Here is a 26,704-nt window from a genome sequence, read left to right on the forward strand (position 1 = left end):
AGGCCCAGCTCGCTGCCCCACGCCTCTGAGATCAGCCGCCCCCGCCCAATCAAAGCCGGGCGCGGGCCGCGCTCCAGCAGGGCCGTTTCAGCAGCTTCATCCCCAGAAACCGGCCTCCGAACCTGGACCCGGCGGCCTGCAGGGAGGCGGCGCTGCCGGCAGGGGGCGCAGGGGATCACGGACGGTGCGCTTTGGCCCATCCCGGCCGCCTTACCTCTTCTCCCCGAGCACCGCCCAGGCTGGCTCCGGCCGCCGGGGGCTTCTCGGGCGCCGCCCCTCCCCCCCCGCGGGGACCATGTTCCCCGGCACCGGCTCCAGCGGCCTGTGTAAGTATCGGCAGCGCCCAGCCCGAGTGCCCCCTCGCCCGCCGGGGCTCCCCTCTGTGGGGGTGTGGCCGTGCCCGCGCTGGGGGGGGGCGCCCCTAGCCCCGGGGAGGCGGGAGCTTCTGGGCCGCTTCTGCCTGGGGACCTATGCGCCCTGCCGCGGCCACTGGAGCCAGGCTTCCCTCTGGGCGCCGCCCCCTTTGCCCCTCCCTCACATCTGTGGAAGGAGCTCCCCCCCCCCCCCCCCCCAGTACTACACATTGTGCTAATCCACTTCTCCGTTTCATTTTCACCCCTCGTGCAAGGAGAACGAGCGCCCCTCTAGTAGGGAGGTGATCCTAAGTCCCTGGGCGAATCGTGGCTTGGCCTGGAGCTGTAGAGGTCTTCCAAGCTGGTGACAAACTATTTTTGCAGCAGAGAGGTTGCTGTGTTAGTCTGTATCTTCAGAAAACAAAGATGCAGTCCTGGAGCACTTTAAAGACTAACAATTATTTTGCTAGTCTTTAAAGTGCTCCGGGGCTGCTCCTTTACTTTTGTAACCATTTTTGAGCTAGAAAGGACTCTTGGCTATAAAAAAACCCATAAATCATGCTTCTATCTGTAAATAAACTAATATACGTTTGTTAAAAGTTGTAAGATTAGAAGGGCGGATCTCTGTTTTACTCTGCCTTTGACTGCACTCTGTACAATTGGTTCTACAGCTTCTTCCAGTAAAATAGTATCTGCTGTTTTAGGTCTTGTAGCTGACTGTACATGAGTGTAGGAGTCCACCAATAAAGAGTTAAATATCGGAGGGCTACTGGAGTTAGCCTGTATCTTCAAAAACAACAAGAAGTCCTGTGGCACCTTATAGACTAACAGATATTTTGGAGCATAAGCTTTTGTGGGCAAAGACCTGCTTTGTCTGATGCATGAGTGGGCACTCCAGAGGAGGGTCTAAATGTATAGGCTCATGAAAAGGAGGGAGTACCAGTCAAGAAAAGGGCCAGAGTTGACAAGGTCAGTTCAATCACAGAGAATGTGGCCCATTATCAGCAGCTAATATGGAGTTGTGAACATTAAGAGAGGAGAAACCAGGTCAATTCAGTCAGGGAGGATGTGGCCCATTATTAGTAGCTCATGTGGATGTGTAAACACCAAGGCTACGTCTACACTAGCCAAAAACTTCGAAATGGCCATGCAAATGGCCCTTTCGAAGTTTACTAATGAAGCGCCAAAATACATATTCAGAACCTCATTAGCATGTGGGCGGCCGCGGCACTTTGAAATTGACGCGGCTCGCCACTGCGCGGCTCGTCCAGACAGGGCTCCTTTCGAAAGGACCCTGGCTACTTCGAAGTCCCCTTATTCCTATGAGCAGATGGGAATAAGGGGACTTCGAAGTAGCCAGGGTCCTTTCGAAAAGGAGCCCCATCTGGATGAGCCGCGTCAATTTCGAAGTGCTGCGGCCGCCCGCGTGCTAATGAGGCGCTGAATGTATATTTCAGCGCTTCATTAGTAAACTTCGAAATGGCCATTTGCATGGCCATTTCAAAGTTTTTGGCTAGTGTAGACACGACCCAAGAGAGGAGAAACTGCTTTTGTAATTGGCCAGCCACCCCCAGTCTCTGTTCAATCCTGGGTTGATGGTGTCTAACTTGCAAACAATTGTAGCTCTACAGTTCCTCTTTGGAGTCTGTTTTTGAAGTTTTTTTGTTGTAGGATTGCTGCTTTCAAATCTGTTACTGAGTGTCCAGGGGGATTGAATTCTTCTCCTACAGGTTTTTGTATGTTACCATTCCTGATTTCTGTTTTGTGTCCATTTATTCTTCTATGTAAAAGATTTCTGCTGGCTGTCAAAACAATTCAGTTGAGTTCTGCTGCAGTGTATCTCAAACGTATTTTCTTTTGTAATGTACCCCTTTAAAAAAATTGTACGTATCCCCAGTACCCATCATTTTCAGACATGCAAAATCCTTAACCTTCCCTCCCCAAACCTCCAGAACCAGGCAGCCCCAGCCCTCCACTTTTTAACCCTCTTCCCTCCCCTAGATCCAAGCACACACAGCCCTTCGCTTTAACCCAATTCCCCCTTCTCCTCCTCCAGAGGCAGGCACCCCCCACTCCGAACACACCATGGGCAACAATGTCAGAGTAAAAAGAGGGTCACGGCAAAACAGGGAGGCAAGATCAAATCAATATCTTAGATGCCTATATACAAATGCAAGAAGTATGGGTAGTAAGCAGGAAGAACTGGAAGTGCTAATAAATAAATACAGCTATGACATCGTTGGCGTCACGGAAACTTGGTGGGATAATACACGTGATTGGAATGTTGGTATTGAAGGGTACAGCCTGCTTAGGAAGGATAGACAGGGAAGAAAGGCGGGAGGTGTTGCGTTATATATAAAAATATACACATGGACTGAGGTGGAGATGGATGTGTTGAGAGTCTCTGGGTTAAACTAAGAGGGATGAAAAACAAGGGTGATGTCCTGCTAGGAGTCTACTACAGGCCACCTACCCAGGTGGAAGAGGTGGATGAGGCTTTTTTTAAACAACTAACAAAGTCATGCAGGGCCCCGGATTTGGTGGCGATAGGGGACTTCAGCTATCTGGATATATGTTGGGAAACTAATACGGAAGGGCACAGACTATCCAGTAAGTTCTTGGATTGCATTGGAGACAATTTTTTATTTCCAAAAGGTTGAAAAAGCTACTGGGAGGAAGCTGTTATAGATTTGATTTTAACAAATAGGGAGGAAATGGTAGAGAACTTGAAAGTGGAAGGCAGCTTGGGTGAAAGTGATCATGAAATCATAATGTTCACAATTCTAAGGAAGGAAAGAAGGGAAAAGAGCAAAAGAGAGATAATGGATTTCAGGAGAGCAGATTTTGATATACTCAGAGAGCTGGTAGGTAAGGTCCGATGGGAAGCAAAACTGAGGGGAAAAACAGCTGAGGAGAGTTGGCAGTTTTTCAAAGGGACATTAATAAGGGCCCAAAAGCAAGCTATCCCGCTGCGTAGGAAAGATAGAAAATATCGCAGAAGACCGCCTTGGCTTAACCACGAGATCTTGCATGATCTCAAAATGAAAAAGGAATGATATAAAAAATGGAAACAAGGAGAAATTGCAAAGGATGAAAATAGGCAAACACCACAAGAATGCAGGAGCAAGATTAGAAAGACTAAGGCACAAAATGAGCTCAAACTAGCTATAGGCATAAAGGGAAACAAGAAGGCTTTTTATAAATACATTAGAAACAAGAGGAATACCAGGGACAGGGTAGGGCCATTGCTCAGTGAGGAGGGAAAAACAGTAACAGGGAACTTGGAAATGGCAGAGATGCTTAATGACTTTTGTTTCGGTCTTCACTGAGAAGTCTGATGAAGGAATGCCCAACGTAGTGAATGCTCGTGGGAAAAGGGTAGGGTTAGAAGTTGAAATAAAAAAAAGAACAAGTTTAAAAATCACTTAGAAAAATTAGATGTATTCAAGTCACCAGGGCCTGATGAAATGCATCCTAGAATACTCAAGGACCTGATAGAGGAGATATCTGAGCCTTTATCTGTCATCTCTGGAAAATCATGGGAGACAGGAGAGATTCCAGAAGACTGGAAAAGGGCAAATATCGTGCCCCTCTAAAAAAAGGGGAATAGGAATAACCCAGGAAACTACAGGCCAGTCAGCTTAACTTCTGTGCCAGGGAAGATAATGGAGCAGGTAATTAAAGAAACCATCTGCAAGCACTTAGAAGGTGGTAAGGTGATAGGGGACAGCCAGCATGGATTTGTAAAGAACAAATTGTGTCAGACCAATCTGATAGCTTCCTTTGACAGGATAACGAGCCTTGTCGATAGGGGAGAAGTGGTAGATATGGTATATTTAGGAAATGGAGGTAGAAGACCAGCAGCAGAGTGGGGCCTATCCTGTTTATTATGTCAAGTGTGATATGTATGATTACCTACCCTGTGGGCGGGTGAGGTATGTGTGCACTCGATGCAAGGAGCTCCTGGCCCTCAGAGATGGAGTGAGGGCTTTGGAGACCAGGGTGGCTGACCTGGAGGAGCTAAGGGAGGCAGAGAGCTATGCTGATGAGGCTTTCTGGGACATAGTAGGGCTGTCCCACCTCCAATCTGACAGCCCCGATGCTGTTAAGGAGCATGAAAGGCTCAGGGAAGGAGAGCAGTCAATGGGAGCAGAGGGAAACCATCCCATAGTTGGGACCCTCCTTCCAGAGGGTGCTATGGTATCCTCTCGTGCTGAGGATACCACTCCGGGGGAGGGAACGCCAGTTGTTAGGAAGAAGCAGGTGTTAGTAGTAGGTGATTCGATCATTAGAAATATAGATAGTTGGGTTTGTGATGACTGGGAGAACCGTATGGTGACTTGCTTGCCTGGTGCGAAGGTTGCGGATCTTTCGAGGCATCTGGACAGATATATGCAGTGGTGGGGAGGAGCTGGTGGTCGTGGTACATGTAGGTACCAATGACATAGGGAAGGGTAGGAGAGATGTTCTGGAGGCCAAATTTAGGTTGCTAGGAAGGAGACAGAAATCCAGGACCTCTATGGTGGCATTCTCAGAAATGCTTCCAGTTCCACACGCAGGGCCAGGTAGGCAGGCAGAACTTCAGTCTCAATGGGTGGATAAGATGATGGTGTAGGGAAGAAGGGTTTAGATTTATTAGGAAATGGAGACACTTTTGGGGTAAGGGGAGCCTATACAGGAAGGATGGGCTCCACCTAAACCAAGGTGGATCCGGACTGCTGGCGTTAAAAAGGTCGTAGAGCAGTGTTTAAAGTAAGAGATCACTGATTGGTGCAGAGAAGCACGTGGATCGGACGGAGACTTCTCTTAGGTGAGACTACATTGATAGAGGTTCTCTAGAATTCAGTCAGAAAGAGAAGAAGGGAGATGATTAAGTATGGGCCAGATCAGATGAGAAAAAATCACATATAAAACAATCCAATATGTCAGGGAAGGGCAGGCATATGAATAGTGGTAGTTTTTTATAGAGCTTTTACACAAATGCTACAAGTCTGTCTAATGAGATGGTTGAATTAGAGTACCTCATATCAAAGGAGGAGATTGACATAATAGGCATCACGGAAACCTGGTGGAATAAGGACAATCAGTGGGACACGATCATACCGGCATATAAAATATATCAGAAGGACAGAATGGGTCAAGCGGGTGGCGGAGTGGTACTGTGAAAGATAATATAGAATCAAATGAAATAAAAATCCTAAATGAATCAAAATGTTCCATAGAATCACTATGGGTAGCAATTCCTTCCTCTGATGGGAATATAACACTAGGGATATATTATTGACCACCTGACCAGGACAGTGATAGTGATGCTGAAATGCTAAGAGGCTATCAAAATAAAAAACTCAGTAATATTAGGGGATTTCAATTATCCCCATATTGACTGGGTACTGTCACCTCAGGAAGGGATTCAGAGAGAAAATTTCTTGATGCCTTAAATGACTGCTTCTTGGAGCAGCTGGTACAGGAATCCACAAGAGGAGAGGCAATTCTTGATTTAGTACTGAGTGGAACACAGGATGTGGTCCAAGAGGTAACTATTACAGGACCGCTTGGAAATAGTGACCATAACATAATAACATTTAATATTCCTGTGTTGGGAAGAACACCGCAACAGTCCAACACTCTGGTGTTTAATTTCAAAAAGTGGAATTGCACAAAAATGAGGAGGTTAGTTAAACAGAAATTAAAAGGTAGAGTAACTAGAGTAAAATCCCTGCAAGCTGCATGGAAACTTTTTAAAGACACCATATTAGAGGCCCAACTTAAATGTATACCCCCAAATTAAAAAACACAGTGGCTGTGTCTACACTAGCCAAAAACTTTGAAATGGCCATGCAGAAGTTTACTAATGAAGCACTGAAATACATATTCAGCGCCTCACTAGAATGCGGACAGCCGCAGTACTTCAAAATTGCCACGGCTCGCCGCCGCGCGTCTCGTCCAGACAGGGCTCCTTTTTGAAAGGACCCCGGCTACTTCGAAGTCCCCTTATTCCTATGAGCAGATAGGAATAAGGGGACTTCGAAGTAGCTGGGGTCCTTTAGAAAAGGAGCCCCATCTGGACGAGCCGCGTGGTGGTGAGCCGTGTCGATTTTGAAGTGCTGCGGCCATCCACATTCTAGTGAGGCGCTGAATATGTATTTCAGCGCTTCATTAGTAGACTTAGAAATGGCCATTTGCTTGGCCATTTCGAAGTTTTTGGCTAGTGTAGACGTAACCAGTAAGAGACCTAAAAAAGAGCCACCATGGCTTAACAACCATGTAAAAGAGGCAGTGAGAGATAAAAAGGCATCTTTTAAAAAGTAGATGTCAAATCCTAGTGATGAAAATAGAAAGGAATATAAACACTGACAAATTAAATGTAAAAATGTAATAAGAAAAGCCAAAAAAGATTTTGAGGAACAGTTAACCATAAATTCAAAAAACAATAGTAAAATGTTTTTTAAGTACATTAGAAGCAGGAAGCCTGCTAAAAAAGCAGTGGGGCCCCTGGACGATAGAGACATAAAAGGAGCAGTCAAGGAAGATAATGCCATTGCAGAAAAACTAAATGATTTCTTTGCTTCAGTCTTCACGGCTGAGGATGTTAGAGAGATTCCCAAATCTGAGCTGTCCTTTATAGGTGACAAATCTGAGGAACTGTCCCAGACTGAAGTGTCATTAGCTTATCAATTAGTTCCAAAACCCCCTCTAAACAGTCACAAGTCTCCAGGACCAGATGGTAGTCACCCAAGGGTTCTGAAGGAACTCAAATGTGAAATTGTGGAATTACTAACCGTGGTTTGTAACCTATCCTTTAAATCAGCTTCGGTACCCAATGATTGGAAGACAGGTAATATAATGCCAATATTTAAAAAGGGCTCTAAAGGAGACCCTAGCAATTACAGATCGGTAAGTCTAATGTCAGTACCGGGCAAATTAGTAGAACCAATAGTAAAGAATAAAATTGTCAGACACATAGAAGAACATGATTTGTTGAGCAAAAGTCAACATGGTTTCTGTAAAGGGAAGTCGTGTCTCACTAATCTATTAGCGTTCTTTGAAGGTGTTAACGAGCACGCGGACGTGGGGATCCAGTAGACGTAGTATACTTAGATTTCCAGAAAGCCTTTGACACTGTTCCTCACTAAAGGCTCTTATGTAAATTAGGTGGTCATGGGATAGGAGGAAAGATCCTTTCATGGATTGGGAACTGGTTAAAAGACAGGAAACAAAGGGTAGGAATAAATGGTAAATTTTCACAATGGAAGGGGGTAACTAGTGGCATTCCCCAAGGGTCAGTCCTTGTATCAGTCTTATTCAACTTAGTCATCAGTGATCTAGAGAAAGGGGTAAGCAGTGAGGTGGCAAAATTTGCAGATGACACCAAACTGTTCAGGATAGTCAAAACCAAAGCAGACTGTGAAGAACTTCAAAAAGATCTCAGCAAACTGAGTGGTTGGTCAGCAAAATGGCAAATGAAATTTAATGTGGGTAAGTGTAAGGTAATGCACATTGGGAAAAATAACCCTAATTATACATATAATATGATGGGGGCAAATTTAGCTACAACAGATCAGGAAAGCGATCTTGGAATTATAGTGGATGGTTCTCTGCAAACATCCATGCAGTGTGCAGCAACAGTCAGTAAGGGACATAGGATGTTAGGAATTATTAAAAAAGGGATAGAGAATAAGACGAAGAATATCATACTTCCCCTATATAAAAATATGGTACGCCCACATCTTGAGTACTGCATGCAGATGTGGTCTCCTCACCTCAAAAAAGATATATTGGCATTAGAAAAGGTTCGGAAAAGGGCAACTAAAATGATTAAGGATTTGGAATGCGTCCCCTATGAGGAGAGGCTAGAGAGACTGGGACTTCTCAGTCTAGAAGAGAGGAGACTGAGGGGCGATATGATAGAGGTATATAAAATCATGAATGGTGTGGAGAAAGTGAATATAGAAAAGTTATTTGCTTGTTCCCATAATATAAGAACTAGAGGACACCAAATGAAATTAATGGGAAGCAGGTTCAAAACTAATAAAAGAAAGTTTTTCTTCACACAGCGCACAGTCAACCTGTGGAACTCCTTTCCAGAGGACGCTGTGAAGGCCAGCACTCTAACAGAGTTTAAAAAAGAGCTCGATAAATATTTGGAGGTTAGGTCCATAGATGGCTATTAGCAAGGGGTAAGGTATGGTGCCTAGCCTTTTGTCAAAGGCGGGAGATGGATGGCAGGAGACAAATCACCTGATCATTGTCTTCGGTTCACCTCCTCTGGGGAACCAGGCATTGGCTACTGTCGGCAGATGGGATACTGGGCTAGATGGACCTTTGGTCTGAGCCAGTATGGCCGTTCTTATGTTCTAGTGAAGCATTTGGTACAGTCTCACATGATATTCTTATAAAAAAAACTAGGCAAATACAATTTAGATGAGGCTACTATAAAGTGGGTGCATAACTGACTGGATAATCGTACTCAGAGAGTAGTTATTAATGGTTCTCAATCCTGCTGGAAAAGTATAACAAGTGGGGTTCCGCAGGGGTCTGTTTTAGGACCAGTTCTGTTCCAAATCTTCTTCAACGATTTAGGTATTGGCATAGAAAGTACACTTATTATGTTTGCAGATGGTACCAAGTTGGGAGGGGTCGCAACTGCTTTGGAGGATAGAGTCATAATTCAAAACGATCTGGATAAATTGGAGAAATGGCCTGAGGTAAACAGGATGAAGTTTAATAACGACAAATGCAAAGTGCTCCACTTGGGAAGGAGCAATCAGTTTCACACATACAGAATGGGGAGAGACTGTCTAGGAATGACTACAGCAGAAAGATATCTAGGGGTTATAGTGGACCACAAGCTAAATATAGTCAACAGTGTGATGCTGTTGCAAAAAAAGCAAATATGATTCTGGGATGCATTAACAGGTGTGTGGTGAACAAGACAAGAGAAGTCATTCTTCCGCTCTAGTCTGTGCTGGTTAGGCCTCAGCTGGAGTATTGTGTCCAGTTGTGGGCACTGCAGTTCAAGAAAGATGTGGAGAAATTAGAGAGGGTCCAGAAAAGAGCGACAAGAATGATTAAAGGTCTAGAGAATGTGACCTATGACGAAAGGCTGAAAGAATTGGGCTTGGTTAGTTTGGAAGAGAGAAGATTGAGGGGCGACATGATGGCGGTTTTCAGGTATCTAAAAGGGTGTCATAAGAAGGAGAGAGAAAACTTGTTCTTTTTGGCCTCTGAGAATAGAACAAGAGGCAACGGACTTAAACTGCAGCAAGGGAGGTTTAGGTTGGACATTAGGAAAAAGTTCTTAACTGTCAGGGTGGTCAAACAGTGGAATAAATTGCCAAGGGAGGTTGTGGAATCTCCATCGCTAGAGATATTTAAGAACAGGTTAGATAGATGTCTGTCAGGGATGGTTTAGACAGTACTTGTTCCTGCCATTGGGCCAGGGGGCTGGACTTGATGGCTTCTTGAGGTCCCTTCCAGTCCTAGTGTTATATGATTCTATGATTAACTCAGTCCGTCCTCCTCCTCCAGAGCTACGCATCACCAGTCCCTCTGCAGTAACCCAATACCGCCCCCATAGCCAGCCCCAACCACCCCCCCAACTATAATTGAATGCTGCGACTCACCACTGCTGCGGTTGCCGCTTGCACCATTGCTGCTGCCATACGCATCTCCTTTCACTCTAAGCGTTGGGGATTGACACGTGCAGAGCGGCACACAGTGCTCTCGTGGTTCTGAGCATTTTACTGCTCAAAGACTCACATGCATCTCCAACATGTCTACCCCCTACCTCTTCTCTCTCTCCCTGCTGCACTGTATGGGAGCTGGAGGAGGAGTGAGGCTGCAGAGGCGGGAGCCATAAATCATAGAATCACAGAACTGGAAGGGACCTCAAGAGGTCATCGAATCCAGCCCTCTGCCCCAAGCAGGATCAACCCCAACTAAGTCATCCCAGCCATGACCATGTCAAGCCAGAACTTAAAAACCTCTGGAGAAGGAGATTCTGCCACCTCCCTAGGCAACACATTCCAGTGCTTCACCACCCTCTTGGTGAAGCAGTTTTTCCTAATATCCAACCTACACCTCTCCTTCTGTAACTTCAGACCTTTACCCCTTGTTCTGCAATCTGTCACCACTGAGAACAGTTTCTCTCCATTCTTTTTAGAGCACCCCTTCAAGAAGTTGAAGGCTGTTATTAACTCACCCCTCAGTCTTCTGTTCTGCAAACTAAATTAAGCCCAAATCCCTCAGCTTCTCCTCATAGGTCATGTGACCCAGCGCCTTAATCATTTTCGTTGCCCTCTGCTGAACCTGCTCCCGCACATCCACATCCTTTCTGCACTGGGGAGCCCAAAACTGGACACAGTGCTCCAGATGTGGCCTCACCAGTGCAGAATAGAGGGGGAATAACAACCTCTCTAGATCTGCTCAAAATGCTCCTTCTAATGTACCCCAATATACCATTGGCCTTCTTGGCTACAAGGGCATACTCTTTGCTCATATCTAGTCTTTAATCCACTATAATCCCTGTGTCCCTTTCTGCTGTACTGCTGTTTAGCTGCTCAGTCCCCAGCCCATAGCAGTGCTTGGCGTTCTTCTGTCCCAAGTGCAGGACTCTACGCGTCTCCTTGTTGAACCACATCAGATTTCTTTTGGCCCAATCCTCCAATTTATCCAGGTCACTCTGGATCCTATCTCTACCCTCCAACATATCTACCTCTCCCCCTAGCTTAGTGTCATCAGCAAATTTGCTGAGGGTGCAATCCAGTTTCTCATCCAGGTCATTAATAAAGATGTTGAACAACACTGGCCCCAGAACTGAGCACTGGGGCACTCCACTTGAAACCGACTGCCATCCAGATACTGAGCCATTGACCACTACCCGTTGGGCCCAACTGTCAAGCCAGCTTTCTGTCCATTTTATAGTCCTTGTATCCAATTCATACTTCCTTAACTTATGGGCAAGAATGTTGTGACAGACTGTATCAAAAGCTTTACTGAAGTCAAGGTATATCCTTGAAGAGTCACATGCAGCTTAGAGCTGCCCAACTACTTTTTAAAAATGGCACTGCTGCAGGCTCTGTGGGCTGAATTCTGGCTTGCGGGCTGTGTGTTGGACACTCCTGTATTAGGTCATGAGCTTTCATGGGTAAGACCCACTTTTTTAGATGTTGCGTTTGGAGAAGTCAGTCTCACCCATGAAAGCTCATGAGCTAATAAATTTGTTAGTCTTTAAAATGCTACCAGACTGCTTGCATTTAAAAATGATAGTAAAGCATTCCGTTAGTAGATACAATGTGGATTATAATATTATGCCCATTGAAGACCAGGACAAATGATGATGATGACCGTCTCGTCTAACTAGATTCTTTACAACCATGCTAAACCTCACTCAGATTTTGTAGTGAAGAGAGACCCTCCGTGTGAACAAATTATTATTGCATTTGATTTGAAGTACAGAATATGTGGGCTCAGTAAACTGGCATTGCTGGGTGTGGGGGAATTTTTCTCTCCTGCTGATCTATTACTCGTTTAGGGTATTGAAAATGTAGCTGTTGCAAGTCACAGAGAGCAAAGGAGAGCCTTCAGCTGTACTCTGTATAGTGAAATAAGGATCTAATAGGTTGTGGTATATTCACAGTGGTAAAAAATGCCAGAAGGTGTTGGAACTTTGTCTAGTAAAGGGTTATGATTTCTGTTTTTTGTTTTGTTTTCGTTCTAAGTATACATATGGCCATAAAAAGACTAAGGTTATAACAGGTTTGTAACATAGCTGTTCTATTTGGCTTAGAGAACTTATTCTACCAGTTTTTTACAATCAATTTTCTAGTCTAGAAAATGTTCTAGCGTACTATAAGGTTCTGGCTCTTCCTCACAGAGGACACACTGCTACTCTCAAAGTCTTTTCCAGGCACTCCCGCCCGCACCCCAAAACACAGGTAAACTAAAACGCCTCGCAAACACAGATCCTCCTGCTCTTCATATGACTTTGCCTATTATTTCTCTTTATTCTTTCTGCTGTAGGGCCTGTTAAAAGTTCTCTCATAATAGTGTATTAACTGAGCTTTGTCTCCCAGTGCTGTCTTCCTGGAGATCCTTTTCTCTCAATAGGTTCCCACTGTCTCCCCTCTGTGGGGACTTTTTGAGCCACTCCCATAGAACTTTTGGCTTCTGTTGCTCCTACTCCCACAACCCAGGCCTCCTGGCTTTTAGCCTGTCTTCCTGTTTCCAGGGAGCAAAAGGTTTATATCTGCTCTGTGCCCTTTTCCTATCAGATGTGACTTGCCCAAGAGCCTTCTCCTATAGTCCAGCCTGGGTGAGTCAGCTGATTAGTCTTTCCTCTGAAAAGAGCCAGTGTCACCCTATGACATACTCAAATATAGCTCATTCACATGTTCTTTTTAAACCATGTTAGAATCTGTACAAATAATGTATAATTTAATAACAACTTAAATATATTTCATATGTGCTCCCCTATGAGCTTAAGTGGTTCCTCTGTGCTACAGTTTCTTACTCATTTTTCTGTTAGTGACAGGAAGATAATCAGTGAAGCTTGTCAGTGTAATTAGCTTATGAAGTGGTTATTGTAGCTGTTCTCTCCATCTGTAACATTAAATGACTGAGTGATTTCTTTTGGATTAAAACACTAATGTGTATGTTTCTTGTATGTTAAATCTTTTTTCCCCCTCAAATAATTTAGAGCATAATAGAATAAATAACAGGAGACTGCATTTGTAAAGATCTAATTCCATCCATACTATCTGGAGACACCATACAATATGGGTGAAGCAGCTTACGTGAAGCTCAAAAGTGAAAATACAGCCAAAGAATCCTCTGCCATCTTATTTTTGCATAATATGTAGATCAAAGTCCCAAATCAATGGCTCATTCAGGCTTACTTCCTGTGACCTTTATCCTAACCTTTATCCTAACACTGCCTCCCCACCCCATTCCTCCAAGGTCACAGGCAGCCTCTGCTTTTTCTAAGCAAAGAGTTTAACTACATGTCAGATAAAATTGTGCTGTAAATCACGGGGAGAGCATGAAGAGAGTTAGATTGTAGGAAAATAGCATGCTAAAACAATTTTTTCCAAACAGAACCCCTGGTCATATAGAATAATTTAATCAGAATATCAAGTGAGGAATTTAATATCTATTTAAAACAAATGAAGATGTCATATGTCTGTCAAAGTTAATTGTTTTAAATCTAAATTGAAGACTCACCTTGTGGATTGTTGATTGTCTGTGCTTTAAAGGAGTATATTTTACCTTTGTGTTTAATTCCAACCATTGAATATGTTCATGGGAATGACACTCATAATTAGTTCTTATCTATATTGAATTTCACATCCTATGGCCTTTGAGTGTCACGCGCACTTATCCCTGAGTGACCCTGTAATGCTCATGTGTGACATGTATGCTACCAGGCTGCAGAAATCCACACTGCAGGAATAGACCATTGTACTTGTCTACTTGTACAACACACACACAAAGCTGTAATGTAGTGTGAATACTGACAGGCTGTTACACATATGATAAAAATCCCCCTAAACCTAAAACATCAGCTTGTTGTTTGGTTTAATATTACTTCATATTTTGTTCAGTAGCTCCAGGAAGCTAGTGTGGAGCATGTTAGACCTGTGGAACATATTAGACCCCCTGTTTCCTGTGGTGTATGCTAATAATAAGAAAATGATCTCTTCTGTGGTTGGAGACAAAGAAGAGGAGGGCTACATGAGTTTTCTGTGTTGGCTGAGCTTAGCTCTGTTGCATTTTCCGTTGAAAAAATTTTCTTTAAAAACAAAATGCTGAGGGTTCTGCTTTATTTGAATGATTCCCCCATCAGCTCCTTACCAATTTAATTCTCCCACTTTGTAGGTTTGGCTGTAGTCATGTCTTTCTAAACTAGGGATAAATGGGAGGGGACTTGCTTCCAAGTTGGGCAGTATCTTTTTAAGAGTGGTTACAGAAGATCACCACTTCCGGACCCAAATCTATTGCTTCTGTACTCCCAAGTAGAGCAGGTTAGAAATTTTCCAATGAAACAGTATAGATGAAAAATTGGCCTGTTTGTTATAGTTATGGATTTTTCATGGAAGTAATGGATTCTGTAAGTTTGAGAGATCTATGTATTCTTTGGCTTTTGCTTCAGCTCCAGGAGACAGGATTAGGGAGAGGAGCATTACCTCCATTCTCTGACTCATCCCAGTGGGCCACCCAGCTTATGCATCAGTTGCAGTGCTTCTCCATTATACTGTGACATTTCATTATGAAATTGTTACACATTTTTGGTCACCCTGACTTTAACTAGATTTTGCACATTTATTCCATGACTGTTCTGTGAATTTGGCCTAATTTTCCGTGACAAAATTGTATCCATAGTTATAGTAAAATGTTTTGCCATATCTGTTACAAATTCTTGAAAGCTCTTGCCAAAAAACGCAGGCAAGTTTCTTTTGGAAACATGTCAGTGTTCCAGGATCTATGCCTCTAGCTGGCAGGCTCCTCACACCATCACAGAAACTCTGCCAACCTGGGAGGATTGGCAGAATCCCTGCACTGCATCTGCAGCTCCTGGGATCCCCGTTTGGAATAGAGACTCTGGGAGCTGCTAGGGTTAAGGAAGCCTGTCAGTGGTGGAATTGACATTTCTGTCAGTTTCAGCACTGCTGTTCAGTGACTAACATCTATGAAATGTTCAAGAATGTCAGTTTCGTATTTCATTTCAGGAATGGGATATTCCAACGTTTCTGAAATGAAATGGTTGGAATATCTGTCTTTCTAGTAATTTTTGGTACTGACCTAAGTCTCAGGGCCTTAACCCCTCATGAAAACTGTAAAAGAGCTTTGTTGAGGCACAATGGATGAAAGAAGTACTCCACCGTTCAGACAGGCATGTGGCTTCAGGATCCAGATCAGAACTGAAATTATTCAGAGTTGATTAATGGCTTTTCAGAATTTGTTCAAGCCAGCAGAAGTGTCCTGCTATTATTTATGGGAGGGAATGAAACATAAAAGACAAAATTCCGGATGACCCTGCAAAAACTAACACTACAGCTGTCACAAAACATGACATGGCTAACTGAAATACCCCAGTTCAGAAAGTAACTCCTGCTCCCGGTTGCTTAGCTCCAGGCATTGAGCAGTCACACTACAAGAATACTGGTGCTACTGATATCACCACTTTATAGCATATTTTGATGACTGATTCATTATAGTGTTGGCAAATGCATACAGTGAGAAATGACACAGTTGCAATTTTTTTTTTTTTTTTTAAGAAAAAGGTTGTGAACTATAAAGGTGGGGAATAGCATAGTTACCTGATTGTTAACCTGCACTGTGGTAGCAGACTTCTAGGTTACATCCTGGTCTTATATCAGAGTGGTAGCCATGTTAGTTCGTCTGCATTAGTCTGTATCTGATGAAGTGGACCTTTGCCCACAAAAGCTTATGCTTCAAAAACTCTGTTAGTCTTTAAGGTACCACAGGACTTCTCATTATCCCAGTCTTGTGTTTTCCAGGCTAGAAGGACTTGGCAGTAGAGCTGTTTGGTGTTTGGGGATTTTTGTTTGCAGGAGATTTCAGTATTTAATAATATGCTTTTATTTGAATTCTGGAACAAAAACAAATTTATATTTAAAAAGCCCACAAACACACACTCATTAACGATGATCATAAAACAAAATCTTTTTACCAAAAACAAAAGAAACCGTTGATGAAGGCAGTGAAACACTAACATCTATGTGAGAAACTCCAGTTAAGCACAAGACCGCTGAATTTTAATGGAATACTTTCAGAGTTTTTATTTTATTTTAGGGATACTAGAGAAATGGATTCATCCTGAGAAAAACTTGCAGTGCTTTCTATTTCTCCCACAATCCTAATTAGAATCCCAAGCGTATTGTAGCTAATTAAACTTGCACTGTTTGGGCATATTTAGAACAGGATGGAACTTTCAGTGAGTAAGATGTGATAATTTCTGTGTGATTCATTGTAACCGTGCAAGCATTTTCACAGTTTAAATATAAAGATTGATAGAAATGACTATTAAAGGCAGTAGCAACTAAATTTTTTAAAAATAAATTCCATTATGCAGTAGAGACATGGAGTTTATTGAACTATATGGTGTATGACTATCTTCTGGAATATTAATATAGATTTTTTTGTGTTGCATTGAAGTTGCAGTTGGCAGAGAGGAGAAGCAGAAATTTATCTTGTAGCTTGAAAAAAGTAGTAAAGATGCTCTCTGAAGAGTCCATTGATTTCCAAGTAGCATATGTTTAGTGATCCTACCAAATATTTGTTTGCAATTCCTCCTTCCTCCTCTCAGTGTAAGCATGTGTACAATGCCACTCTGACCCAGTGTTTAAACAAATTGTCATTTGAGTGGGACTAAGAGAGTGCTATCGTGCTTCAAGACCTCTGAGCTGGGGCGGGGGCGGTGCCTTCAGGTGAGTGTGGATGGGAGGAATTAACTAGAAGAGTGTATGTTTGGATCTGAGGACAAGGCCTAAGGCAGAACAGCATGAGCAGTTTGCCCACTTACATCCCCATGTCATGGGGCTGGAGAGGTCTGAAGGTGGAAGGATTAGCAGAGGGAGATGCAAGCTGGCTCTGTAAACTAGGGAGCTGGAGCCAAGGGCCATAGGGCTCAAGAAAGTAGAGGGTTGGAGAGCAGGTTGTCAGTGCAGATGTCAGGCTGTCAGTGCAGGTTGGAGAGCTGGATCCAGAGGAATGGTAGTGAGAAAGATGCTCCCTAGGCAGGGATGATCTCCCAGCAGAGAGGATGAGGGAGTTACTGCTGGGAAAATCAGAGTTGGAAGGGCTGTGATAGCTGTCCCTGTCCAAGGGCAGGAGAGAGCTTTACGAGAGAGAGTCAGGGTGTCATGGGGGATTCTTGGGTTGTATGTTGCACACACAGTTTGGAATGTGTTGATGAAAACCTGGGCTATGGTTGTAGGATTTTTGTTGTGATATATCTTTATGGAACTTTGTAATAAATGAGCCCTAAGGAAGTGCATTATTTCTGTTGACTGCAGAAGGGAAACTTAGGCTACAGCCACTCTGTAATGGAAGATCGACCCACTCATAGTTGATCTCCCTGGGTTTTGTTCGTGCATTCACAAAATGGCACTTCCTGGGGTCAAAGTCGACCCTGGAACTCCTTATGAACAGCAAGAATTAAGGAAGGTTGATGGGAGAAATGTTCCTGTTGACCTTCTTCCATGTAGATAGACATTGAAGTCGACCACTGGTAAATCAATTTTAGCTACACCAATTGGTGTAGCTAAAATTGCATATTGGTGGTCAACTTCTATGTCTGGTATAGACATAGCTTTGGGGAGGTGTGCATGTCATGGCAAGGTCTTCCACAGAAAGTGTTCCAATCGGCCTGTTCTATAGCAAGGATATTTGGTTATAAACCCATATGCTGCTGAATGGCAGGGTATATAAGTATTTAGCTGGTTCCCTAACATTTTCAGCAAGCTTGCAAAATAGTTAATTAGGAAGTATTTGTATTTGGGCCAGCGGATGATGACATTTTGAGGACTTTACAGAGAACTGAGGTTACTGTTATTCATGTGACTGCCCCGTCTGTGACTGTCACGTTTATGGGTTGATTGCTACTGTGGTTTTTTTCACTTTGGGACATCTGTAAAAATAACTGAATGCTTGTTTCCTCTATGGTAAGTTTTGAAAAGTCTGAAGTGAAACCTAAATGCAGAGCATTAGTAAAAATATTTCTCACACTTCATGCAGAGAATAAACACATCCTAAAAGTTACTTCTATAGCACATTCAAAGGGGTACTCATTTGATGGTAAAATACTTAAGGTATGTCTTGTGGGGGGATTTGATGTGCTGCAATCGACCTTCTGGAGATCAATTTTGCCACATCAGTGAAGATGCGGCAGAATGGATATCTGGGCTCAGCCATCGAGCCTGGTACTCCATGCTGTTGTGTGGAATAAGGGATGTTGGAATGACCCTGAAGAACCCCGATCTACTTCAGGGAACAAAGTCAATCCTGATATGTTGATTCTAGCTTCACCAGAGGAAGGGATAGCTCCGTGGTTTGCGTGTTGATCTGCTAAACCCATGGTTGTAAGTTCAGTCCTTGAGGGGGCCGTTTAGGGATCTGGGACAAATAGGTTTAAAAAAAAAAAAGGGTGGGGGAATGGTGCTTGATTCTGCCAAGAGGGCAGGGGACTGGGCTCAATGATCTCCCAAGGTCCCATTCAGCTCTATGAGATTGTATCTCCATATATATAGATAGATAGATAGATATGTTCCTGGACGTTAGGCCCTGATACAGATTAGGGATCGTACTCTGTTCTCATGTTCCTTCCTACCTACAGCTGGTACAGACATGCCTAGCAGTCCCATGGCCCTTACAAGCTTACCTGCAGCAGGTAGGACTGTGGAGCTGGTGTGTGTATGGAGGGCCCAAAGTGGTATGGGGGAAGGTCAGATCAATGGAATGATGGATAATGTTAGAGGAGTCAAGGTAGCTGAGGGAGTCTTAGCAGTTGAAGTTAAAACAGGAGGTGTCAGAGCAATGAGAAGTCTGCGTAGGTTGGAGGGAGTCAAAGTCGCCCAGCAGGAGTTGGTTAGGATGACTTCTTCATCCATAACTCTCCATGTCTGTCCCCTCCCTGCCCACCAAAAATGTCCCCGTTGACTTTGTACTGGTTCGTGCATGCTCCTACAGCTCTTCAATCTTCACATGCTTTGCTGTCACCTATCTCTTCCTGGGGAGGATGGTTGAGGAGGAAGAAGTAATGTGTAGCAAACATGCAGAGAAATGGGAGACAAGATGATGTAAAGTCAGGGAAGAGATGGCCTGACAGCAAGTGCATTCAGAGATTGGGGTAATCCTTGCCAAGGAGCCAGCAACAGCGGATGTGGAGAGCTAGACTGTAATACTTGGGAAGGTATCGAGAAACATTAAAATCAAGGAAATTATGTACCCTAAACTTTCCTTGACATAAAGTGCCTACTGGTACCTTATGTCCTTCCAAAATGTGGAGAGGGCTAATTTTAAGCCTCTAGAAACCAAAATGAGAAGTCACAATACATGTTGCAAAAACAATGAGAAGTCCTGTGGCACGTACTAACAGATTTTTTTTTGGAGCTAAAGCTTTCATGAGCAAAGACACACAGTGTTTCCCAAACTAATTTGACCACAGAACACTTTTGGATTTCTAATGTATTCATGGAACACATATGTGCTGGGGGTGTGTGTGGGGTGTGTGTATGTGGAGGGTTTCACACTGAAATACTGCTGCACATAATACTCAAGAATTGATTTAAAAGAATTAGGCTTTTTAGATGCCTTTTATTTTACAAAGAGCAAAAATAACAAGAGCAAATCATCTGAATGATTAACTAATGTCCTTCTGAAGGGAGGATGGTTAGCAATCCTATATTTCAGTATAAAAGTTACGTACAAACCCAAAACAAAACAGTACAACAGCTGAAAGAAGGATGGTTAGTGGTGTTCTCTTGTACAAAAACAGAAGTGACAACATTGTTCATAAAAAGGACTGTCCTTCTTTAAAGGTTGCAAAATATTTTTATGAAAAAGAAATGCAAACTAAATTAGGTATGGAAAAATATTTTAAGTTGTTTTTATACACTCGTTATTTTTACAGAAAACTACCGGAAAGTAAGAATAAGCTACATTTGACAGTTTCTTTAATGTGAAACGTGTTTTTTGCATCTTTTGGTCACATGTCCATGTAATATTAGGAATGATGCTGGAGAGTTGAATCCTCATATTAGATGCAACATCACGTGATGTGTCTGAACATGACAAATACCGAAACAGTCCAAATCAACTCTGATTGTTTCGGCATTGAGTTTCACAACAAGTACTATAATATTACGAATGCGTCTAAGTATTAATATATCTACAATCAAATACTATTCATATACCTTAGTATTTTTGATACACACACAATTTCAGAAGGGAAAGCTTTGCTAGTATCAACAGTGTTTCATGGAACACCTATTCACATTATGTGGAATACCAGTATTCCGTGGAACACAGTTTGGGAAACACTGCTCTTAGATAAAATTGAGCAAATCCTCTTTGCTAGAGGAAAGCCTGAGGTTAGGTCAGGCATAACAAACAGGAGCTGCCTACAATCAAACGTTGCATCCTCTAAATGCAAACCATCTCAGACTTGCTATGTTAATGTCCCTTTACTTTAGTTTACCTGTGTTGGCTTACATGGTCACTTTTGCTGACTAGCTTTCTCAATCACTCACTTTCAGCCTAGATTATTTTTGCAGACTCAGGAAGAGACCCTCAGAGAGAGAGTGCAGCTTTGGTGTCTGGTGTTGACTTTTACTTGCAGCCTTACTACTGGAAAAAACAAACCTGACCTTTTCATGCCACTCAGACGTGACATGACCTTTTCAACCACTCAGAGGCACGACAAACTCATTCCTGCTTCGAGCTATTTAGGAAATTGTTTTTAGCTGTCTCTCCTGGCCATAGGTTTCAAACTATACAGTGTTGGGCAGCTAAAGTACAGTCTTACTAATTAGAAGACAAAAGGAGAGAGATAGGAAAGGAAATAAATTAGCTGGTGGAAGAAGAGGATATGTGGGGTGTGGAAGAGAGAGAAGTGGAGTTTGGGATAGAGATGGAGCTGGTATAGAAGGGGTGTATTGTGGCTCTTCTATTTGGCCTGGGTCCAGGAAGAACATCTTTCAGAAGGATTAAGAAAGCCCAGAGTGGTAACTGTGATGGTGAAGCTCACTCTAGTAGCCACATTTTCTCCCAAAGTCTCTTTCTTTGAAAACAAAAAGCAGTCAAGTAACACTTTAAAGACTAGCAAAATAGTTTATTGGGTGAGCTTCTGTTTGGAATGGAGATCTCTTTCTTTGATGATTCAAAAAAGGAACGATAAGTGGGATAGCTCTTTCACTCATTATTAGCCCTATTTAGGACTGGTTTCTGGACAGCCAGTTTTGTTGTATTTCTTTACTGTTCTGCGCACTTCTTGTTTACTAAACATGATTGTAACACCATTCTCAAATTGTATCAGTAGGTCTTTTGGTTTGGACCAATTCAGTCTTTCTGTTTCCCTTTGATATTATTTCCTATCAACATTTGTAGGTTATTGTGACATCATCTGAACTTTCCAGTGCTATGTTCTCTTTCACTTGTTTTATTAAGTTGATTTTTAAATGTGAGGTCTCTCGCTTTGAAGTTTATGTTGTTTTATTTTTTTTTTAAAGATAAAGCACCTCTGTCAAAGAGTCTTTTACTAGTCCCAAGTGTCCTGTCGATTCTTTTGACTTTGCTCTTCCAACATTATCAGAAGTTCTTCACATATAACCTACATGCTGTAAAAAAGGATTTTCAGGTAAATTTTAATTCATTTATGTGTAGAAGGAGAGAGGGGAAATATTAACACTGTCTTTCATGATTTCACAGTCTATTTCTCCTGTGGTTTTCTCTCCCCCCACCATTGTCTTGGACTCTGGGCTTGTTTTCTTGGGAAGTTAATAATAAGATAGGGCATGAATTTAAAGCACAGCTGTTTAGCTAATATGCACAAAGGCACTTTAGTGCAGAATAAGTGAGTCCGCTTGGGTAGTGCCTAGCTATTCCATGCTAACTTCACTTGGAGGCAAACCATTAAATCACCAGTCTATTACCATTCCTACTCCCATTTTAACCATGTCACTAGCCATGGTAGCTTTTTTCACTTCTGCTAAAACAAACCATCAGAGTAACAATCATTTCCTTTTGCTGGGATTCTGATATTATTTCATCATCTCTCTTTTAGCAGAGGAGAAATGTGAGTCTTGTACAACTTGAATATGAATTATGGCCATGTCTACGCTGCCATTTATGCTAGCAGCGCTTGTGTCACCTACGGGTGTGAAGTAACACCCTGTGAGCAATGTTAAGTTTCGCTGGCATAAGGGGTAGCGTGTCAGGAGAGCTTTGCCTGCCAACATAGCTGCTGCTGTTTGTTGAGGGCTTTACTGAGTCATTGGGAGAGTTCTACTCCCATCGGCATGGAATGGTTACACGAGTGATCTTAGAGCAGCACAGTGGCATCTGTACAGCAGTGCCACTAAAAACTCACTAGGGCTATGTCTACCTGGTAGGTGCTATTTCGGGATATGAAGATATCCTGATTTAGCTGCCCATGTCTAAGCAATGTGCCCATTGTCTCGAAACACGTTATTCTGGCAACCATGTACACCTGATCGCTCGAGGAGTACAGGGATGCCTCGTAGTAGGGTTTTATATCTAAACAGCACCACATGCTGATATGACACTCCCATGTGCCAAAATAGCCTATTTCAAAATCTACTGGAAGGAAGATACGCAGTTCGCATAGTGCAAATTATGTAGCTTATTTTGATCTTGCAGTGCTTTGTAGATATAGCCTAGTTTAGACATGGCCAGACACGTTTAATAGCCTATGATCTTTTGATGTGGCTAGGAACAATTTTGTTGTGTTCATAGATATGTTTTGTGGCAAAAGGGACTATTGTTATCATCTAGCCTGACCTGCATAATATAGGATGTAGAATTTAGCAAGAGATGTATGCATCTAGCCCAATAACTTGAGGATCATTTTTAGAAAGACACAAAATCTCATTGTAAATACTCCAAATGAGTGGAGATTTGCCATATACTTGAGTAGTCTGTTCCATTGGTTAATTACCCTCCCTGTTAAAAATTTGCAACTTATTTTTAGTTTGAACTTGGTTGCCATCAGCTTCCAGGCATTGAATCTTGTAATGTCACTGACTGCTTAATTAAAGAGCCTTCTAATATCAATATTAATTTTCAATACAATATTCTGTATTTAAATAATATTACTGTAAAATGCTCTTCATTTTTGGAGGCTGCATGTCTTTGCATATCTTTGCATGACTCTTACTCTCTTTCCAAAATGTGTTAGTCTTCAGATTCTAAAAGGTGTAAACTAAAAAGTCAAAAAGAGCGTGCCCTTAAATTTCTTTATGCTGCCCATAGACCAATGTTTCTTAAGCTGTTCTCCGTGAACAACTCACAAGTGTGCTGCAAGTGTTTGGAATATATTAGGGGTTGGCAACCCCCGGCACATGTGCCATTCATGGCACACCAGCCACCTTGGATGGCACACTGGCAGGAGCTCTGCCCTGTCCCTACCCCCCATGCAGCAGGGGAGAAGACTGGAGCATGGTCCTGAGGCCAAGCCACTGCTACAGAGCCTCCACCATGGCATGGGGCTGGATCCTCAGCCATGGGGCCTCTGCAGCAGTTCTCAGCTGGAGCTCCAGCCGCGGAGCCTCTGCAGCAGTATTCAGCCGGAGACCCTACTGTGGGACCCCTACAGCAGCACGGGGCCAAAGCCCCAGCCGTGGGGCCCTAACTGGAGTGCAAAGCCAGGCTGGAGGCCCAGTCCTGGACATGCTATGGAATGAAGAATCCCTCCCCCAGCTATCTGCCCTCTTCTCTGCGGATGGAGACTGACCCCTCTGCCCCCAGCCCCAACTCTGGCATCTGACCTCCCTTCTCCAGGGAGAGGGACTGAGCCCGTCTGATCCCCACAGCTCTGCCATCTCTCCCTGTCTCCCAGAGACAGGTAATGAGCCCTTCTCCTCCCTCATGCCTGCTGTCTCCCCCTCCAGAAATAGGTATTGAGCCTCTATGACCCCCCATAATTGTCCATCTGCCCCTCTGGGAAAGGGACTGAGCCCCTCTGCCCCTCCCACCATTTGCCTTGAGACAGGGATTTTTTAGTCCATCTGCCCCTACCTCTGCCCACTGCCTGGGATGGGGGCTGAGCCCTCTTGCTTTTCTTTTCTGCCTTGTCTTGCCTCCTTGCTAATTACTGCCACCATCCTTCTGGCAGGCAGTTAATTCCAGTGAGGTGTTTGGAGGTCCTGCTTCCCCAGGGTCGCCCAGTTACTTTTCCTAAGCTGCTTTCCCCAGCACATGCCTGCCCTGCTTCTGCATGCCAGGGCACTCTCTCCTGCCACCAGCCACAGCTAAATGGCAAAACTCTGCATCTTAATGAAGTTGTTGGAAGGGGGACTATTCGTGACTTTAAAAAATATCACTGGCACTTGCAGTGTTCGTAGAGGTCAAAGGTCAAATTTTGGCATTCCACCATGGAAAGGTTGCTGACCCAGGTGTATATTTTCTGTTATTAAAACCAAATAAAATGCTACTTCTTCATTACTGTGATACCTAATTAAATTACTTCATTTTGATTTTGCTGTTGCTGTTTGTTTGGTCTTTTTTTGTATGACAACAATTTTTTGAAGAAAATTTTAAAGGCGTTCTGCATAAAAAATATTATTTGTTGTTCTGTGTTCTCAGAAAGTTTAAGGAACACTGGTATAGACTGTCTCAAATGACTTTATATTTGATTTTTTTCACTTCCATTATCTGTGGAAAAGATCCTGTGTTAGTATTTGTAAATGTGAGCTATCAAAGATGAGCAGATTTGGTTTGAATAGTAAGATGACTGAAAAAATTTACTTTGGAAATATTTTATGTTTATATTAGTATCTACTGATTGCTTTTGAAAAATGATTACAGATATATGAAAAATGTCCATGAAGGATGGAACAGAATTAAATATCTTGGTGCTTTTATATTCTAGATTTGGAGACTTGTATTTGGGAGAACAGTATGTCTTGATCTGAAAGATGCATTCTGCAGTAGCTTGCTCATTTATAACTTTAGGATATTTGAAAGAAGATATGGCAGCCGAAAATTTTCAGTAAGTGCTACTTGTATCATTTGTAGTACCCACAAAGATTGCTACATCCTCTCGTCTCACATTATTGTCAGATATTTATTTCTTGTTGTCTTTGTGAATAGATACATTATTTGATATTATGTAGGCTAACCAATTTTTAAATGGCATCTGTGATTGTAAAGATTATATCAAGAACATATTTAGCTTTTTCATTTAATAAACTAATGTCTCAATTTAAGAAAAATTGTTGGTAGGATACAGCAAGTTTTATGCCATCTTTGAAAGGAATTTTATTAAAAACTCCAATTCATTATAGTTCTTTTAAAATCAGAAAGAATTGTCTGGTAAACTTGTGTTTTGAAATTGTACTGAAATGTCCATGAAATAAATTTAGGTTACTTAGGTTACTTGAACTACAGGTTGAACCTCTCTAGTTCGGCGCTCTCGGGACCTGACCAGTGCCAAAGGTGAGTATTTGCTGGAACATTGGCAGTCAGTACTGCCTAGCAGCATTACGAACACTTCTACTGCTTTTAGAAGACATTTAAGGGTAAATTAGAGCTAAACAATAGCACAGAACGCTGAGAGCCAGGACTGGTGGCTGTAAACAAACTTTATGGGACCACAGGAAACTTGGCCATACTGAAGTGGTCATCCAGCTAACTAAAATCATGCTGCATTATGGATGTTCATAGGTGAGAGGGTGCTGGACTAGACAGGTTCAACCTGGGCTAACACGGACTTTTTCAACTTTAACAATTAGCGCTTCTGACTCCAGACCTTTACGTTTAATCTTTCAGAATTAGCTAGTTCTGGTTAATTAATTAATGTTTGGGACCCATCTGTTTTGTTTTTTTCCTTTTCAGTCCTTTTTATTGGGTTCCTGGATGCTGTCAGCTTTGTTTGATCTTATCCTTGTAGAAGTTGTACAGTATGCATTTGGCATCACCATCAGCAGCTTGCCTTCTGGCTTGTAAGTAGTTCTTAATGGGCTTGGCTTTGTCTAATACAGTTTCAAGGGACTACTTAGTACAGATTTGATTAAAATAACCTACTAATGTAAACCTTCAACTCCAGTTTATCTTTTTTGACATAAAATGTAAATGTCCTTGGCGTGAATATTTGTTCGTATACCATTATTTTCCAAGCATGACCTGTAGTAGAGTTGTAATATTTTAAGTATTGTACTTATACTTTGTGTTGACTTTCAATCCCACAACATTGTCTTTTTGCCTGTCTTGAAGAAACTGAAAGGAATTATCTTGCAGTGCTGGCATCTTTTAAGCTTTCTCCAGTACGGTGTTCGCAAATATTTGTTTTGGTTTCATGATCTTTTCAGGAGCATACTTAACACTTAACGCACAAGACTAATCTTACTGTAACTCAGTTTTTAAAACATGCAAAACTATATGCATTTCATATTGGAAGGTACTTCAGGAGTTCACGTTTTATAGGATGTTATGTGTAGGTGTATTGCATTTCATATTTGAAGAATGAAGTGTTTAAACTTATGATTCTTCAGGAATTCAGTTTCAAATAAGCTGCTATTGTGATTTGTATAATAAACGGAACTCAGAAAGCTAGGTGATTAACTGAGTATTTGTATTTAGGTTTATGCTTTAAT

General features: G+C 42.5%; 1 protein-coding gene across 1 annotated transcript in view; it reads left to right on the plus strand.

Annotated features, from left to right (window-relative positions):
• Nucleotides 1-230: 230 nt before the first annotated feature.
• Nucleotides 231-26,704, plus strand: part of UBAC2 (UBA domain containing 2) — a 180,489-nt gene continuing 154,015 nt past the window's right edge. Inside the window, exons 1-4 of the mRNA XM_074989575.1 lie at nt 231-326; nt 21,602-21,729; nt 24,982-25,101; nt 25,947-26,053. Of these exons, the coding sequence (XP_074845676.1) occupies nt 296-326; nt 21,602-21,729; nt 24,982-25,101; nt 25,947-26,053 (386 nt within the window). The 5' untranslated portion in view covers nt 231-295. The remainder of the gene's footprint in view (nt 327-21,601; nt 21,730-24,981; nt 25,102-25,946; nt 26,054-26,704) is intronic.

The sequence above is a fragment of the Carettochelys insculpta genome, chromosome 1 (assembly GCF_033958435.1).
Source record: "Carettochelys insculpta isolate YL-2023 chromosome 1, ASM3395843v1, whole genome shotgun sequence".
NCBI classification, from domain to species: Eukaryota; Metazoa; Chordata; order Testudines; family Carettochelyidae; genus Carettochelys; species Carettochelys insculpta.